The sequence below is a fragment of the Pholis gunnellus genome (genome assembly GCF_910591455.1).
Source record: "Pholis gunnellus genome assembly, chromosome: 17".
Lineage (NCBI taxonomy): Eukaryota > Metazoa > Chordata > Actinopteri > Perciformes > Pholidae > Pholis > Pholis gunnellus.
The window spans coordinates 10,021,954-10,041,012 of NC_136544.1; the positions used below are offsets into that span (position 1 = coordinate 10,021,954).

The 19,059-nt window shown below is 43.8% G+C and overlaps 1 protein-coding gene across 1 annotated transcript in view; it reads right to left on the reverse strand.

Moving 5' to 3' along the window:
• olfm2a (olfactomedin 2a) overlaps positions 1 to 15,721 on the reverse strand; it is a gene marked incomplete at its 5' end in the record, with an annotated part of 40,387 nt that extends 24,666 nt beyond the window's left edge. The window contains one exon of the mRNA XM_079178098.1: positions 15,530 to 15,721. Within this exon, the coding sequence (XP_079034224.1) occupies positions 15,530 to 15,586 (57 nt within the window). The remainder of the gene's footprint in view (positions 1 to 15,529) is intronic.
• Positions 15,722 to 19,059: the final 3,338 nt, after the last annotated feature.

A 19,059-nucleotide genomic window follows, 5' to 3' on the forward strand; every position in this document is an offset into this window, starting at 1 on the left:
TTTGTTCTCCCTCTCTGTGAATTTTATTTAGCCTTTATCTCCTCTCACTCTCTCCCTCGCTCTGTTGTCTCTCTTGGCCCCTCTGGCAATGAGAAAAAGTGGCATCGTATCATGTGTTTCTCCTTTATCCTGCATGTGTCTTAGCTTCTACTATTTCTGTCCTGAGCTCATACACTTCACTCAGGTGATCGTAGCTGTCGTGTTGCATGCTTGACATTAGATCTGCACTGCACACTGTAGATTTGGAGTGTTGTGATGCATTGGTATTGAAGCTAACTGTGATATTTAAGAATATTTCTGCCTCCCTATACCTGTATTTTGTAATTAATTTGCCAAGAAAGAGAGAGGACAAAGTTAAAGATGAATTTGACTCATAGCATTATTATTATAATTGTTTTTTAAATGATCTATACATATTGTGATAATATCTTTATGGTGAATTCTTTTGCCCAGGGTATTTGTGTAGTGAAAATCATATATTGTGACAGCACAAACTCTTCTGCGTGCACTAAAGTGCGTTGCATCTTTCTCGTGCCTCCACACAGACATGCCAACATGGCCTTGTGCTTCATCATAAACATCTAGAACAAACATCTCTGCTCCTAGTGTGCGTGCTCTATAAAGGGCATTTTTAATCAGTTCAAACGGTGAAAATGGCCACCAACTGCTGAAATGGCAGCATTTGTGCACACACCCATGGATGGCAGTAGAGCGCTACAAAGCCCCGAGGTCATGGGGACGAGCTCTGGGTGAGATAACTGGGCAGCGGACAGCGCCATTCTCACTGAGCACAAACGCAGAGAAAACTACAGATTCACAGCTGAAATAAGGGACCAAATTACACCTCAGCTAATTACACAGACCTCATAATGATGCAGAGCTGTAATGACTGACACAAGCAGAGCCCCCCCCCCCCCTCCCCCGCCTGAGCTCTGAAAGATGCTGGAGTCATCTGGCTCTGAGAATACTGGCTATTTTTCTGAGTCATAATTCATTAATTAGATGATGGACATGGAGGCCCACTGCCTTCTCAATACATCAAGATCAAAATCAGCTGAAACAAAGCGTGACCTCATTACCATGGTAACTATTTAAATGGCGTAAATAGGCTGTACCCCAGGGTTCAGGCGGAAAGACACAGTGGTGTGCTTTCAACGTGGAGTGTTTAATCTATTAACGGCTCCTGTGGGTCTTTGATTAAGGAAACTCATCTGGGCTTTTACATCTTTATAGTAGCGACTGAGACCGCAGGAGGATTATAGAGCATGCATGCATCGACCGCGGCATGCATAGTGCAGAGAACACATCCTATCGAGTTTATTGTGTTCAATAATTCAAGCAGAGAGCGTTCACCACAAATGAAGCACCTCTGTCCCACTCTGACCACGGAGGCGATTGACAGGATATGATTTATGACGGATAAATGTGGCCTTACATGGGAGTCGATAACCTGGCATGTTCATCTTGCATCAGCACAGTTTGACAAGATGAGGCACTTTAATCTCCCGAAGACAATAAATGTGTCCATTTCAGTGTGTGTGTGTGTGTGTGTTTACATATGCGTGCATAGATTTGTCTGTGTGTGTCGATGCCTCTCCGTATTTGTGTCCACTTGCATGAGCCACGCTTTCTCTCCACTGAGCTGTGAAATGTCTACAATACCCTCTAATGGTGGTTGCCACAGTGTTGTGTGAGAGGCCCGGTTGAGCTGTGACATGCACGTAATACACAGTATCTCGGTCACTACTGCGTGACACAAAAGAGGGAACAAAACAGAGGCTCAGCCCAAAGTGCTTAACTACAGTAATGGGTCCTTCCAGTGGGAACACGTGAGAAAGAAAATCAATATTAAGTGTCTGCCTGGCTGTATTGACTGTAACACACCTACAATACCCTGTGGTGAGTCCCTCCATTGTCTTTACAGTATATAGACCGTCGTGCCCGTCTAATCAACCCCACACTGAAGATATAGAGACGCATTTATAATTCATCACAAGGCAAGACTGCAGATCTGAGACTAAGGCTTCTTAACCTGCGCTGTTCTCAATTTGCACCAGTAAAGTGAAATTGCTTTCACAACAGTATAGGCAATATATGTTTTGATCGAGTACAGATATATATTTACCTTTTTTAAAACAAGATTTTGGCCTTTTGCTATTGAAGCAAATATTCAAACCCAGAACATTTCTTTTAGAATTGCACCATGACACTAGTTAATCCTTCACAATAATTGTATGTGTCTCCCCCAAATCTAGCAGCCACTCAACCTCCCTTTTTAATGACCCACCAAAGGGGAAACATGTACATGTACACTCAACCTCCCTTTTTAATGACCCACCAAAGGGGAAACATGTACATCTGAGGAGGATACGTTGCAAAAGTATTTGTATCGTCTCGTTTTCTCGGGCCAAGCGAACACAGCATAGGAGAAATCTTCCGTTCAGTATTCTTCTCAGAAGCTTCATGGACATATAGTATTGCTCGAACATGCTTTCAAATTTTATTCATAGAGGGATTGATTGCTCCTGATTGCTCCCTTGATTACAATCTCAATAGTCCACGGGGGCTTTTGCATTATTATTTGTAGGGTATTTGGTACGAATGAACAGTATATGGTTGAATATCGGAGGGCTCAATCAGGGACAGGCAGGGCGCCACGTTCAGCTTTGCAAAAGAAAAGACCTGATCAAAGCAATATACAGCAACTGCATGCGGCAATCATCTGCCATGCATTCTGCAGCACAGCGTGGCCCCAGCCACTGTTCTGCACCTACTCATGCCAACAGTACCAGCTGAAAAAGACTCAGTGCAGCGCTTCCTCTGTTAAATGCGCCCAGTTGAATTGCCCACACACACACGCCAGGCACTCGCACATGAGCACATGCATACAGATCTGCATGAGCACACAATTACTATGATCATTTCCTGGCTACACGACCTGAGTGCCAAATGCTCCACAAAAACCCAGCCTCTCCGGATCCAGCAGCAGATAGCCACTTCCACATCCTGACTTTTCCTCCCACCCGGTTAATCAAACATTCTCTCCATTGCGTACAGGGAATGATATTCCTGTAAATGGAGTAATTACTGACAGAAAATTGGGAGTCAAGGTAGCTGAGGCTCAAAGAAAGCCTACTAATTGAGGATGCCCCCCCCCATGGCGATTTGCCTCTTCAAAACGCCCTTCACTGAACTTGTGGTGCCGGCCATCAGCCAGAATAGTTCAAATGATTCACCCAGATGGTAACGTGACTTCTGCTGAGTGCTGGAAACGTATTTTTTCTTCCAAATAGCAGCTATAACACTTTTATTTTGCCATGCTAATATTTTACAAATCTGTATTCGGCCTCTATATCGAATATTATTGTTGCTGCTGAGAGCATTTTTTAATCTGTTTCTGCACTGTTGGAGTTGAGTGCCATTCCATTGTCTTATCACTGTACCTGCAAAGTGTTTTGTTTCATTAGTGATGTATTGATGTATACCTGCAGAAGAGCTGAGATCTGATCTTAGATGCCATGCACCTATAGCGCCTTGTTTGATGACTAAAGAGACAACCAGTGGACAAGACGTGTTTGCGATTTCTCATTTGGTCCCTGTCTGTGTCATTGTTTACGAATGTCACCCAGTTGCACAGCGAAGGTTTCACTATGATTAGCTAACCAGGGTGGTGGTTACACAAGAGGGAAATAAGCCAAAGAATAGCACAAGAGATAGACAAGAGGGTAATAGAAGAGACCGCAATGTTTAGGAGAGGCGGAGAGATAGAGGGAGAGCAGCAGTGAGAGAAACCGATAAAGAGAGAAAAGGATGGGTGATGCATTTGAAACTCCCCGAGGTGATGAATTTACATCTTGTCTGTTTTTCTGCCACGTCTGCAACAGCGAAACTAACAGGACCAGAGAGGAGTGGTGATACCCTGCCAATTACAGTCCAGTTGACTGAGAGTTTGCAGCAGCCGATTGTGAAAGGAAATCTTAATGCTCATGGTCTCGACATGGTCAGGAGCAAACAATGACCAGAACCCATCAGCTATAACTGTATTTTAGTAATGAAGGGACGGAAACCAGCCTGCAGTCTCGTGTCCAGCGTCTTTGTCGGAGCTCACACTGAAGCCTCCATTTGTATCCTCTGTCTTCAGGTCATTAATGCTCAGAGAAGCTGTAACATTTAATTAGGGACCCGTTATTAGTACAACACAGGCACAGTGTGCAGTGGAGAGAAATCCCAAAACAGCCCCTAACGGAACATTACATTTTCAGCCACATGGAGTTATGGGCAAAGATGGCTAGGAGAAATTTGTAGATAAACAAATTAGCTTGTGTGCTTTCTTTGGCGTTTCTGCCTTGCTGGTGGACGGAGTAGAAATAATTATTAGTATAAATACACAGTCTTGTGTTGGCCTGTGTTCCTTGTGCCGTCCCCCAACACCCCGACGACGATTCCAGCCATGTAATCTGCGGAGTCTCGGCTGCACTGTCAGAACGAGGAGCCGCTGATCCAATCAGTGATTGAACAAGCAAACAGACAGGAAAATGTCAACAAACTTGAGAAAGTGAGTATACAGAGCAGAAAGAGAGGGCCTTATTTAGAATATTATTAAAGGGTAATATTCTGTGGAGTTAGCCGAGTGTGAGATGAGAAGTATTGTGAGTGGGGAGGTGTTGGTGGGAGGAAGGAGGAGAGGTAGGCCCTAATGGTAAAGAGTGGCCATAGAGTCTGGGGCGTCACCACAGGGGGTTGCATTGGATCATCAGGCTGGATCTCTCAGCAATAGATGCAGCGTTCTGGAAGGTGCTGGGAAATAAACTGGATGGCGAACATAGCGACACGTCCTGCAGTCTATAAGCAGTCTGTCTGTGTCATTTGTTTGCAGGATTCCAGTTGATACAGGATGTCTTCACTCTGAGCACGATGCACATCTATGGTGCTTAACGATGATTTCTGTGAGTGCAGCAGCCTGGGAGATATAATATCAGAAAGGCCATCCCTTGCATTAATATTCCAAGCAGCACAAGGAGGAAATGGGAGATGATTTTCCCCTTAAGGAGGCGCTTCCTTTGCTAATCGTTAACATAAATATTTTCATTTGGTGTCTTTAAAACATGGCAGTCTGCGACTCCACTGCTAATTCCTCCTGGCACACATCATTATTCATTTAAAATAAAATCCAACCTGTACGCACGGGAGATTAGAATGACAGAAATACCCTTTAATAATGAGCTTGAGAAGGTAACACATTCCGGGGACATTTCTGCCACCCGCAGATTAAATCACTAATTTAAATTTTAATGACACCTAAGCAATGGCCCCTTCTGCACAACCACTGTGTGTTGGTGTTCATTTGAAAAGGCTCATATATAAGGAGGACTCTACACTCTTGCGGTACATAATAACCTGACATTTCTTTATTTCCTTGTTGCTCTGCTCCATTTAGTGGCACTCCCCTGAAGCAACAGGTTATACCCACACTTATGTCACAGTGTAAATAAATCCCACTGTTCACATTTAATAGTGTTGTTCAGGGCTGTTTGGATAAGATCAATACAGAACATGCCAAGTAGAAAAAAAATTAGAAGCACTCCTGAAGATCCGAGCATCAGCTTCCCTGCATGCTGTTACTTTAACTGAGAGGAGTGAGCGATGAGAGCTGGGCCTGAGAGGACCAGTAGCCTGAGGCACTAGAGACCTATCCTGAATACCTATTCATCACATCACCATTAGTGTGGCTCAAGCACTCGGCTCTGCTGCTCAGAAATATAACGAGGACTGCTGCATTAGATGCCATAGCATAGTCTGACATGATAGGACGAACACTGTTGCCTGATATACAGCTGAGCAAAGACTTCAACCTGCTTGTTCTTCTCACCTGGTGATGCAGCAGGATGCAGACATATGTAGGCTATATTGGTACACATCTGCATGCACACAAACTCAATAGTAGACAAACAAGAGCAGATTCTAATCTTCATAGGAGCAGTCTTTTTTTATCAGAGCATGACGTCCCCCCCCCTAACCCCCCCGCCCCCCCCCCTTCCCACAGAAATGTCACTCTACATCACTTTTGTCTCTCATCTTGTCTGTCAACACTTCGTCCTTTCTTCCTGCTGCTTCCTGTGTCTCTCTTGCCCGGGCGACAGGATGCACATGCCGTTGTTTTGTCACGGTCACGGCCATATTGATTAAGTGATGTGGAGCTAATTAAAGACAATGTGCAGTGTCTGAGCCAGTGAGGGGAATAAAATCATGGTGACGGAGCGATAGGCCTCTCATTATTCTTCTTCTTTTGGTTAGGATTGGAGAGATAATAACCCTTCGGCAGACACAGTCGGAGGGCACTCTCTGTCTATTGCTCCCTCTATCCCTGCCCGCAATCTCCAATTTTCATTTCCAGCAACTCTACTTTCTCTCTCTTTGCCTCTCTCTCTCTCTCTCTCTCTCTCTCTCTCTCTCTCTCTCTCTCTCTCTGTCTCTGTCTCTGTCTCTGTCTCACTCACTTTACAACCATGCTGCCCTGCTCAGCTTCTCCACTGGGCACTAATTCAAACCCCGTCCACATCCTCTCACTTTGTACTCTGACACTGCCCACCAACCCTGATCACCACAGCATCTTCAGTTCACAGCATCTGTCTGCAGTGTGTGTGTGTGTATGAGTGTATGTTACTGAAAACATGTTACACATGTGCAGAACATGCTGGTGTATATTTAAAATGCACATAATGCTTTTTTAATACATAACACTGTTCTTAGCTGTACTACACAGTAACATCATTTACATGCACATATGCAACCCCATTGCCAAGTATTAGTATTACTAAGGGACTAGATCTGTTTTTAGAGTACAGAAAAAATACATATTGTTCTTTGTACAGGCTGTCTTTGTGTGTCTGATGCTGTGGATTATTGAAAAAAGAAGGTGAAAATGTTGCAGGCGAGTTCAAGGCCATTGTTTCAAAAGCATGTTTTGTTTGTATGCTCCAAACAAAATCAAAGGGCATAATTTGCAATGGATATATGGCACTGCTGGATACACGGGGCTTATTCGCAAGAAAATTTCCTTTCCACTGATATGCTTATCTAAATCCGAGCCTGCTGATCTGTTAAAAATGAATGCAAAAGTCAGCGTGTTACATCATTTTCTTCCAATTTTGTGTATTCCATCAAAGCTAGATCAAATTTCTTTCGGTAAATGTCATCAGGGCCACATATATCACTCCATTTCACCCTTTTTCTCGAATATGATGTGTACTGAGCTCTCTAATTATGACACCTACTTCCAGATGTGGTGTACACATCCCGTATTACACACTACTGTGTCTGTGTGTTTTGAGGACTTGGAGAAATCCCAGGGGTTTAGAATCAGGCAGCATAATGTAATGTAAGCTGGTGTTCCTTCCAACTTGTTATCTCCTCTCTCCTACATGTAGTGTCTCTATCAAAGGACCTCTCTACCTTGCTCACCGTGGGGCTGCAGAGAGCATCTCTGCCAGCCTGCTTGATATGCAGCAGTGTTTGGTGGCTGCTGGGCTCCCACGCCTCCCTGACTGGAGCCTTTAAGCCTTGGCGCAGTGAGAGAGAGCCTCCCTCATCAATGGCCCTACTGAGTGACTGTGACAGTGCCACGCGGAAAACACATCGATTAAATGGTTCCTCTTGCCACCCGATTCTGCTGCGGCGCATAGCTCTCATCCGTCATTCCCCAAAATGAAAGCCCTGCAATTGAGTTAGCGTTGAACATGGGGAGGCAATGCTGTCACAATCGCACATGGCGGCGTGGAAATAATTCTCTGGAATGAAAGTAGCAAGGATCATGGGAAATAGGAGTAGAGACGAGGAAGAAAGAGGCGTACAGTCTGAGGAGTCCAACCGATATTTACTCCCTCACTTTTTTTTTATCATCTCTCTTTCAGTCCCAATTCCTGCTACAGCCCTCCATAACATGAATGCAAGCAATCTGTAATTAACTAGGGCTTTCGAGGAGAAAACTATGCTGACTCGAAAGGAAAACGAGATTTCCCAGGAGAATGTTGTCCAGCCATGTGATGGAGCAGGTGGAGGCTGAATCTATGTCTGGTGTTTGAGGATGCATAACGCTCTCAGATAGAGGATGTGTGTCTTCTGATAAAAGCGAAGAGATGTGAAGAGCACCGTTCAAGTAGCAGCTTGCCCAATCTGCTCAGTCTTATGAAAGCTTTTGTATCAGAGCGGGAAGAGGAGCTCTAGGCGCAACAGCCATATTTATATTCCAATCTTCTCCACAGAAACCCACATTGCCAGGCTCATAAAAGATTCATCGAGCAGGGGAAAGCAAGGTCGTACAGAAAACTGGTCAGGAGGTGCCTACTGCAATGCAAAAAAAGAGCAGATGGACGCAAAAAGAAAAATCACTGGGCGAGTCCCACGATGGCAGTTACTAGGGTAACATGTCTTGTTGCCCTTAGTGCTGGTGGCAGTGTGTCCAGCATTGACCAGATGATCAAGCCTGATGATCAGTGTCTGGTGCTCTAATTGGCATCCGTCACTCATACCACAACCTACGACGGGCTCAGCAGCCTCGGTCGCGTTTGTTGGTATCGATTCAACGCGTTGTTTGGCTCTTTGTCTGTTGTGGATCCCACTGCTGACGTGTTTGTGAACGAGAGAGCAATGGGGAGAGAGAGAACCGGAGACGGGAGACAATGTGTGTGTGTGAAAGAGAGACTGCTTGTGCGCGTGCATGTGTGCGCCTGTTCTGGGTGTTGTCAGAGGAATGTCACTCTTGCTTAGAGTCACTGACATAAACCTCTGGGAGTCCTGCACCCTCCAGCACACACACACAGCAAGAAAGAGTGAAAGTGGAGGCGAGAATGTGATATAGGGATGATATTCACCCCACCAGTCAAGCTGATACTAAAAAACACCCTATACGTTTTATGAGCACACAGCATAGTTTGAGAAATTATTTGTGCATTGTGAAATCGCCTGGAAGAGAGAATTAGAGTCAAAAGGGGACACTACAGGCTCAGAGGACACATGTAAATCTACTTTTTTTTTTCCTCCTGCATGAATAAAAAGTAATCAGTCCCTGAGTGTACAGCTGGCTGCTGGTTAGCTGCCAGGTAAACCATGTCTGTAGAAATGAGAGAGCTGTAACAACTGTATTCAGCACTCGGTCCCAAAAGACCTTAAAGACTCTTCTAATGACGATTATGAGCTGCCCTGGAGTCAGCCAGCTCAGTCCATGGGATCGTTAATGGTCATTTTAGTACAGCAAGCCGCTGGGTTTTCAACAAGACAGAAAACAGCAACAGAGGTCATTTAGAGCCCACACAACCCTGGAGCATAAGTAATGGTCAGTCTGTGGCTCTGAATGAGTAAGTGGTCATTGAAAACATGGACTAAATACCAAGGTTACCAGACTTTCCTCTCTGACTTTGACTTTGAATTTAATTGGCCTATTTACTGCATGATTTCTAAGTTTCAAATATGTTATTAATGTTGTCTCTTTTGATAATAGCTTTTTATTTGATTATTTTGCGATAATGAAATAACTGTATCTATGATATGTAACCAGGGCACCATCAAAAACGAGACTTCTGTCTCAATTGGTCTTCCCTGGCTAAATAAAGGTTAAATAAAATAAGGAAATGGACATTCCAGCTGGAAAGGTATAGGGCCATGCTGACACACGCGCTCTACCACAGGGGCCCAATCATGATGGGGACACTGTTATTCTGAGAGTCAGGCCACTGACCTCACATGCTTCTTTACCCGGCCTTCCATCTGTTAGCCAATTACCACGCAGACCGCTGCCTGCCTTCGTGCCTCATCAAGGCACTGCAGTAGTAAAATCAGTCACCCGTTTCACCCAGGGCCGCATCACAAAAAAAGCTCTCTGCCACCATCAACACACACTAATATCGCCCGTGTGAATCATGAACAGCCCACATTTAGAAAACTGACCCAGAAACAGGTACAGCATCGTCAAAAACGACGCCACTCACACAGGCACACAAACCTCCCTTTCCATTAAAATACACACATGCTCACCTTTCTCTTATCTACCACACGGACATACACTGTACTTAAGAGGAACATTTTACACTGTTCATTTTTGCTCTGGCTCTTAACCACAAACGCCGCGCGTTTCACACACTTATCCACGCTTTCAACTCGTCAACACCAATACAAGGTATCCTCAAAAACAAATTGTTAACCCCGCTAAGACCAAATGTGTGTTCTCAGATGACAGGTGAGTCCCCACAATGCCGCTAATTATTTGTACACACACGCACACACACACGCAGGCCTCTGATGATGAAGCACCGGGCAACATGAAAGCACATCAAACATCGAGATGAGGGAGAGAACAGCGGACAGGCTCAATAGCTCTCTGTGCTCCGGCCCCTCTTTCTTAAGCTTGCATCTCTCTCGTAAAACAGATCTCTTTGCGGTGGTAAGATTCTGACTCACACGACGTGATCATTATCGAGTATACTGATTCGAGCACTACACTAATCAGTCATGACACAAGCAGACACTATTCACTCTCTTCAAGCAGCACTGAATCAAACATAATGCAACCTCATTATCTGTGGCTGATTGTGAAGCAGCACCTTTTGTATATTGATGGGGGGGTGCGTGAAGGTGGATGAAGGCGTAGTGGCTAATCTAACCCGGCCTGCTCACTTACTCACCCACATAGTGCTCGACATGATTGTCAGTGACTTACAGGCAACATGAAAAATTAGGTTATATGGGATCTGTTATTTAACCGTGCAAGAAACGCATGACAAACACAATAAGCTTACATATTTTTGACACGGTCATGTTGTTCCATTACTCCATGAGAAAATGAATGCTGCGTGAACTGCATGCAAAATATGTAATGTCGTCGCGTTAGATTTAAGGTTTTATTTGTGTGTTGCAGCTTGACCTTCCAAGAGCAAGTGTGGTCATGCAATGTTAGTCATTCAGACAAGCACTGGACCTGTCATAGCATAGCAAGGTGATTTTAACAGTAGAGTGTGTGCGTCTTCGCCGCTCACTGGCAGATTTATATCCCGGCTCTAGCAGCTTTTCATTTGTTTAATTCTCTCGGTGGAGGCTGCTGCTTGCCAGAGCACACTCTGTCCAGCCTGCTACCTCGTTTCCTTTCCTGCTCGGAAACGTAGACTCACATCTCTGTTCCTCTTTGACTGTCATCCGGCTGCATCGTCCCATTCCTCACATATTTACAAAAGCTTTTAACAGGTCGGCTCGCCGATGATAATTACGGGAGAGGGGACAGTATTTGTTACACGGTTTGACAAGCTTCAATGCTTTGGTGAGACTGCTGTGTAAAATGCTTTTGGCTCGGAGGTAAGGACAGAAATTTACCACAAGTGGCTCGATTAAGTCACGTCAGGGGGAGCGCTTCTATTGTGATCATGCTGCTTTGCTCTCATTGGACTGGCACCAGGAAATGAGATTTCTGGCCAAAGGGTCACCGCCAGGTCGGTGGTGGGTTTAAAGCTGCCTCGATTGGACGTTGTCCATCCCAGCTGTTCGTCCTGCATGACTCTGATTGAGCTGAGGCCTGTCCTTGTTGTCGTTGCATCCAGAGAAACTGTAGATAGCGTTAGCATTAGGTCAGCTAACTACCTTACATCACTTGTCCTTTACCTATGTCAGCTTTGTTAATAATACTGACACATAGCTAAGAAAGTCTTCTCGATATAGCGTTATCACAGCTACTGTACAACACTTGTATTACAACACTGAAGTACTGTACTGTATAATTTGATGAATGTAAATAAAGGTAAAGTTTGTGCCAAATGATGTTTTAAATAACTGATTTACAAGTGCTCGTTGCTTTTTAGCTATGAATCAACCCCGGGCTGCTGCGTTCATCACACCAATCTAGAATGAGGAAACACAACTTAACAAGGTCCTAAATGGCAGTTTGTTGAAACTGATTGTTTATCGTGATTCCTGGTGAGAGAAAGGATTAAGTAAATTACTGAAAATTCCAGCCAATTGCTTACACAGGTTTCTGACTCCCTCTTTCAGAATGACAAGCAATTAGGTTTTCTCCACCACTGCACTTGGTGTTAAAGCAGAAAAACAGCAAAGCAAGTCATTATTTCCATCACTCTCAACCATGCTAGTGGTGGGAGTCTTCCAGACCAGACATCTTAAACCAATAACTGTATTCCTCTGGCGCTCCCTTGCTCCAGTGGGACAACATTTTTTTCTTTTTTATGCCTCGAAACCTGAATGGGAATCTTTCAAGTACATGAAACGATCTTTATAACCGACAACTTAAGCAAAAGTTGAGCAGAAAGCAAAGCAAAGAAATCTTTTGTCCCCCTGAAGACTTTTACCTCACCTCTGTCAAGCTCCAGCAAGCTGTTTTGAATCCCTTTGATGGTCGAACAGGAATATTTGCGATGTGTAAACATTCTTCTAAATACATACCCGTTTGAGAATGTGACTGATTTATTTTGAAGTTATATTTATCCACGAGGTTTTAGGGCAACTGTCACCAAACAAATTGAAGCTTCATTTATTATAAAAAGGATGGTTCACACTGAATGTGGCCTTTGTTTGTTTGTGTTTAACACACAAACACAATATCAGATCATCTCATTGTTCACATTAAATTCTACTCTATATACAATAAATGGAGCATCTCCTGTTTCAGAATGTCTGCTGTTGCACTACATTTACACTCTGAGCAATTATAGTGATATTAACTAGACTAATGTAAAGATGAGTTTCACACAAAAGTAGGCCAAGATACTATGATTTCCAACTCTTGACAAGAAATAACATGTAATTTTTTTTTCATGCAATATTTTGTGACATTTTCTAAAATGATGTAAATGAAACAATGTTTGCACCTTGCAGAATGATTTTTAGCACTCATTTCTCTGAATGTCTGGTAGTTTTAGAGGAGTTGATTTGCCTTGGTATTAATTTGAAATGATCCATTATATTTTAGACATCTTGAGTACATTTTTGAAAAAATCACTTAAAATGAATACTGCATTTGGTGCGGTATACTATATGGGTGCACCGTAAATTACATTTCTTCTAAATGCACGCACCTACAGTCACGCATGGCTTGATGTGCACACCATATAGCAGGACATCTGTGCCAAGGTCAAGCAGGTGCCCATGTATCAGTATCACTAAGGACCCATGGGCTTTATGGTTAACACATCCAGTGAACGAACAAGTGCATCTGTTTCATTAAAGCCCTGTAAATATTTAATTCACGCCCTGCACTGAGACTGTGATATGTGGATGGATATCTTAACTCTAGTAGGGAGTGTTACCCTCATTGCAGTAGATAGGCAAGAACTCATCAATTCTTTATGTTTGCAGTGCAATCTTAGGGAGACTGGTAGCGTCATATTTTCTTTCAGACTTTTAAATATTTAATGTGAACACTTATAACAAATTGTCCCCCAAGGCCAATTACAGTTTGAACCCACTGAAAGAAGGGGTTGAGATATGATAGTAAATCATCAGCTACATTTTCCGTGTCACAATCGCGACTGTTTTACAAGTGACATTTATTCCTCGTTATTTATTGAAGAACATAGTGCCGTGTGGATGTGGATTACTTGAAGTGTAAGGATTAGTTATGAGATTAGATTTTAAACTAGTTTTCAGTTTATGTTTAAATTAGTTATTACGCATCGATTCAATTAAAAGGAGGTTAAAAAGGCACTTCAACGCGTCGTGTGATTTTGTGGTAGGCGTGTAGCTGCGGACGTGTTTAGTGTGATTGTTAAATGAGAGCCCCGGGAACTCCTGCACCTTGTTTTATTGCACTCGGGATGAAATCCATTTGTTTCCATCTCATACCATCTGTGCTGTACACATTATCCTTTGAACCTGGCACACAGGTGTGCAGTCTTGTTCATCAGCTTACATCCTGTAGACATGTAGCATGCTGTAGCTTCTAAAGGTCAACTGCAGTGTAATCCTTCCCTGTAGAGAGGACATATAAAACACTAAAGTATGCTGCAACAGACTGCATGGCCTTTACTGTTTCTATATGTTAAGCATATTCCTCAGCATGTTCCTGAGCAATGGGCCACATATTATTTAGTGATAAACAGAGGTAACCACAGTTAAATATGTGAAAAGTCTACCAAACCCAAAACATAAATGAGCTTGAACTGCATGGTTTAGCGATGAAACAACTGGTGAGGGACCATACGTCCCTCCCACTCTTAGTTTCATCTCTTATATCACTTAAATATAGGATATATTGTTTTTTATAAATACATTGCTGTTCCAGAACCTTTTTAAAATTGTATTTTCAGTGTTTCTTTTGCAAGGTCTTGAGATCTGTCTGGTGGCCTCTGCCAAATGGTGATACTCACCGCCAACGTATAGGAGGAGGCGCTGTCTGTGGTGCTAAATTGACTCAGACTGCTTTTTTTTTTACCAAAGGCGCGACACGGCGCCGTCCGTGGGACTGAATATATTGCTGCATGGAACTAAAGGTGCGAACCGGCACCCTCCAACGTACACCATCGGCTATTTGATGCACTCCCAAATAAGAGCCACTACTTTATTAGCTGACCTTATACTTTGTACGCTGCCTTATGCTCAATGTAGCATATGCTGACCAGCCGAACCCCTGCAAGTTCAAATGTTACTGCCGAGACCGAAAGCGTTTCTGGGTCAAATAATTTACCGTCCTTCACTTCAATTCGAAACTGTCACATCAAAGCTCATCATTTTGGCCAAAGTGACGCGGCTTTTTCTCGAGTGCCATGCATGCACTACGGCACGCCACACATCTCCAGAATCTACAACCATTTGTTGGCGCTGCTCTGGTACACTGCTAATTACGCATGGCTCGTATTCACAGCCGCAATTCACACATAACACTCAGACTGCCAGTGTCTTTCCGCTTAATCGGCACACTCGGTTACGGTGTATCTCGGAGACCTCTGTGTCTGTCAGTGATGAAGAGGTAGATAGGGAAGTCTGTAAACAACGACCTCCGGGGGCTTCAAAGGTATCAGGTTTTCCCATAAACCAATACCACTAACATATTTTACTTTTCCTTTTTTTCAAAACAATTGAATTCACCATGAAACCATCATTTGGTTCCACCCATTGTAATTCATATACAAGTTGCATCAAGATTCATGTCTGACTGAAAATGTGTGAGACTTGAATTCCCGGAATTAAAAGGGCAAGTGAGGCAAGTTCAGGTGGATTTACCGTCAACTGCAGCTCTGCATATTCCCACGTCTTCCCTGAAGTTTCTACCTCCTTGCTTCATGCCTTCAGAACAATAGCAATTTTCCTGTTTAATGCAGCAACATGCATACAGTCTTTGCACTGCCTTAACATCAAATGTCCCCTCTTCTTTTTTTTCTTTTTTTACAGTAACTCTGCTACAGCTCTTATTACGTCGTAGGTTCTTAATACAAGTATCTATATGTGAGAATTAATCTATAAGCGGTTAGCACTGCTTTGGGAACTTTTAAACAATGCTTATTCATAGCGTGCAAGCGTTTGTGCCGGGAGTCCTTACCTCACAGGGCATGACAGCCAACATGACAAGCAGGAACATGGCACTGAAGAGATGCATCCTAGTCGAAATGATAGCGTCCCAGCCGACACCAGTTCCCGCAGCACTCCCTCTGTTCTTGTCCCTTACTGGGGCGGTTTCTTCAGACACAGAGGGATTCCTTTAATGCTGTGTCGGCTGTGCGCCACCAACCTCATCACCAGGACGCACGGCGGCAGCCCTCTATGGCTCGGTAAAGCGACCAGCCGCGTGTCTTTCGCAGGGCATAGAGTCTTTAGGCGGTGGGCTTGCGAAAGCGAAACCTCCCAAATTCCCCCAACGTTGAAAACTCCTCGGGTAATGTAATCGGGGGCGAAGCGGACAGCCGGCGGTCCCTCTCCGTCCTGCGAAAATAACTGCGACTGACCGAGACGGAGCGGAGGAGAGTCGCAGAGGTTGGAAGGTGACTGCTGTGCTTGCAAGGTGCCGACGCTAGGAGCAGCACGTGTATGTGCCAGGAGCCCAGTCAAAAGAAGTGCCACTCTTTGACGCAGCCAAGCTTGGCCGAGAGAGAGAGAGAGCGAGAGAGCGAGAGAGTGGGGGGGGGGGGAGGGAGGAGGAGGAGGAGGAGGAGGTGGGGAGAAATATTTTTGAGAGAGAGATGAATAGATAGAGAGATAGATGGATGGATAGATATATAGATAGAAGCATTGCTTCCAGTGAAGATGCGTTTCGCTCCACTAAATGTTACCACTACAACAACAGATACCTCAAGAAAGCGCTGACATTTAGCATTGGTATTGTTTTCATGCATATAAGCCCGATGGTGAGAGATAACCGTCATCATTGTGTAACATGGAGACGGTGACTGTCAAATCTGAATTATTACCATTAATTCAGCTCTGACGCATATACAATGAGAAGATGCCAAAACCAAGGAATTCTCTGGAGTTTATGGAAATTATAAAGATTATTCTTGCGCCGATTACAGTGGAGATAATGAACATCGTTAGCTAACAGAGGTCATTAAATGATGGCGAGGCATTCTAATAAGTATTTTGTCAGCCAGGTCATATTGCGAATATGGTGTGCACGCAGCCTCAGTGTGTTTATTTCTCTGTGTATGTGTGTGTCCATGTGAACTCTTTCACAGTGATTGGATGGTATGGGCCTGTGATTCCCTTGCCTTTCTGACAGCCTGTGTTTGTAGCTTCCGGCGATCCTGAATTGGGAATGAAAAATCTAACAGCCTCTGCTGCCCGCTCTATCCTCACCCATTAATACAAGCTTACAAAAACATTTTTCAAAGGTAAATGCACAACACGTCACCTGTGCCGAATCCCCTGTAACGACGGGCCGCAGCGTCAAACAACAAAGACAAAACATGAAAAACACTGTTGCTGGGAAGAGTGTGTTCAGCCCTCCCACTCCATTTTCCTTTTAAGAAATTCAAAGCAGTGGTGAAAGTCCTTAGAGAGTTCATCAGAAGAATGAATCCAACACAATTAAATAAAGATAATGACAGATGGAAGACAGTGACATATAACTTGGGGCCAACACTGGGACATGCTACACAAGGTGTCATGATTGGACCTAAATAAAATGTCTGTATTTGTTGTTTTCATTGCACAAAGCACACATTACAACATTTCAATGTTGCTATGTTTTTCTACCCCCAAATCCCATTTTTGTTTTTTAAAGGTCAGCTAGATTGCTGCTATTTTACTGCTTCAACTTAATTGACAAAAATCCCATGGCTCGAGTTTATAGTATCGTAGTTCATATAATATTCAGTGAGGATAGATCAGGCACTTTGTTGGCTTGGGCCTTCCAGCCCCTGACCCTGTATGGTTCAGCAGAAGGTTGACTTTCTCCACCCCTGCTGCTGCCCCCAGTTGACGTGGTGCACACCCCTCTATTTCCCCAGCAGGGAATAACCACAAGGAGTTGAAATGAGTAGCTACGGGGGAGCAAGGGGAGGAGTGGTGTACAAGAAAAAAAAGAAGACGGGGATTGTTCCTGACCTCCTGTGCTGGTGTTCTCACTGAAACACTTTACTGTACCATCCTGGATAGTGCCTCCGCTCGGATTCATACAGTAGAGCATGAAGCTCAGATTAATAGAGACGCCCAAGGCTGCCAGGGTGAGTAAAAGTGATGTTGAGTCATTGCATGGGGTCAGAGAGTGCTCATGTTTTTTAATAGTCATGCTGAGGATATACACTGTACTAATGGACTCCTCCCTTCTCCTGGTTGCTCTCACCCATCTGCATCTCCGTCCCCTACAGTTACAGTTTAGAGGCTCGGGGGCGTTGAGGGAGCTGGGGAAATGTTTCCGAGGTGAATGCAAACAAAGCATAACCCATTTGTCCAAGATGCAACATTTTTCTCTTTTTATCCTCGATCAGTCCAAGAAGGCTGAGAGAAAGGGGAAAAATAGACCTTCAGGGCTACTGCGTGTCCTCTCAGGCAGGCATTATCTCTCTCTCTCTCTCTCTCTCTCTCTCTCTCTCTCTCTCTCTCTCTCTCTCTCTCTCTCTCTCTGTAACCTCACATGTGGCTGCACTGTGTTAGGTAGATGTGGCACTAAAATGTCTTTATTTTTTTTTTTTCGGCCTCGATATTTTTCTGCCTCTCTGAACTCATCAACTCTGTCTCCTCACCTTCTCCTGGTTACCCTCTGTGTTCATGTTAGTTAGTGAGTAGTTGTTTTATTGCATTTCATGCTTTATGACTTAATCATGGGATGTCTCTCTGTGTTTCTTTGTGAGTGTGTTTCTAAAATATTTGAGGCAATGCTACATATGGCCTGGAGACTAAATTTAACAACCCCCAGTGTGTGTGTGTGTGTGTGTGTGTGTGTGTGTGTGTGTGTGTGTGTGTGTGTTTGTGTGTGTGCAGTAGTTTCTGTCTCTGACTGCCTACTGGCACTCTGCTTGTCCAAAAAGTATGGTTTATCAGCACTAAAAACAAAGCTGTATTGAGCCAACGTTGCCAAGACTATCATTACATGGATTTTCAATTTCCAGGAGTTGATTCTTGTCAAATAACTGGAAAACAAGGGGAGTTTTAAACACATGAATTGCGGTATAGAGCACAGGCGGAGAAAGAGGAGCTTAGTGTTTTGTTCGTGGTAGTGAATATCAGGCGGGAGGATGGGCCCAGTGAGTGACTAGAGTGTAGATCATCACACAGACATACACAGACAGTCTAATTGGATTTTGTGAAGTTAAGAGAACATGAGCTGCTCTATCCATTTAGAAAACATTGTAGTCTGTCCTATAACAGGTCATTGTGGATGTTATTGATGTTACTGCTACTGCCAGTGCTGCAGAGTTATTATGCAATAGGACTGAAAGGCCATGTTCTTCCTGAAAGTATATCCAGAATGTTGAGTCTACATTAAGTAGTTCAATGGGCACACATGGAAATGTTAAGCTGATAGAGCTTACTGTCTTTGGCTTAAATGTAGTACTGATTAATACACACATTGGCAATCTATCTCACACTAACACACTTCACTACAACATCAACATGCCAATAAACACACAGATG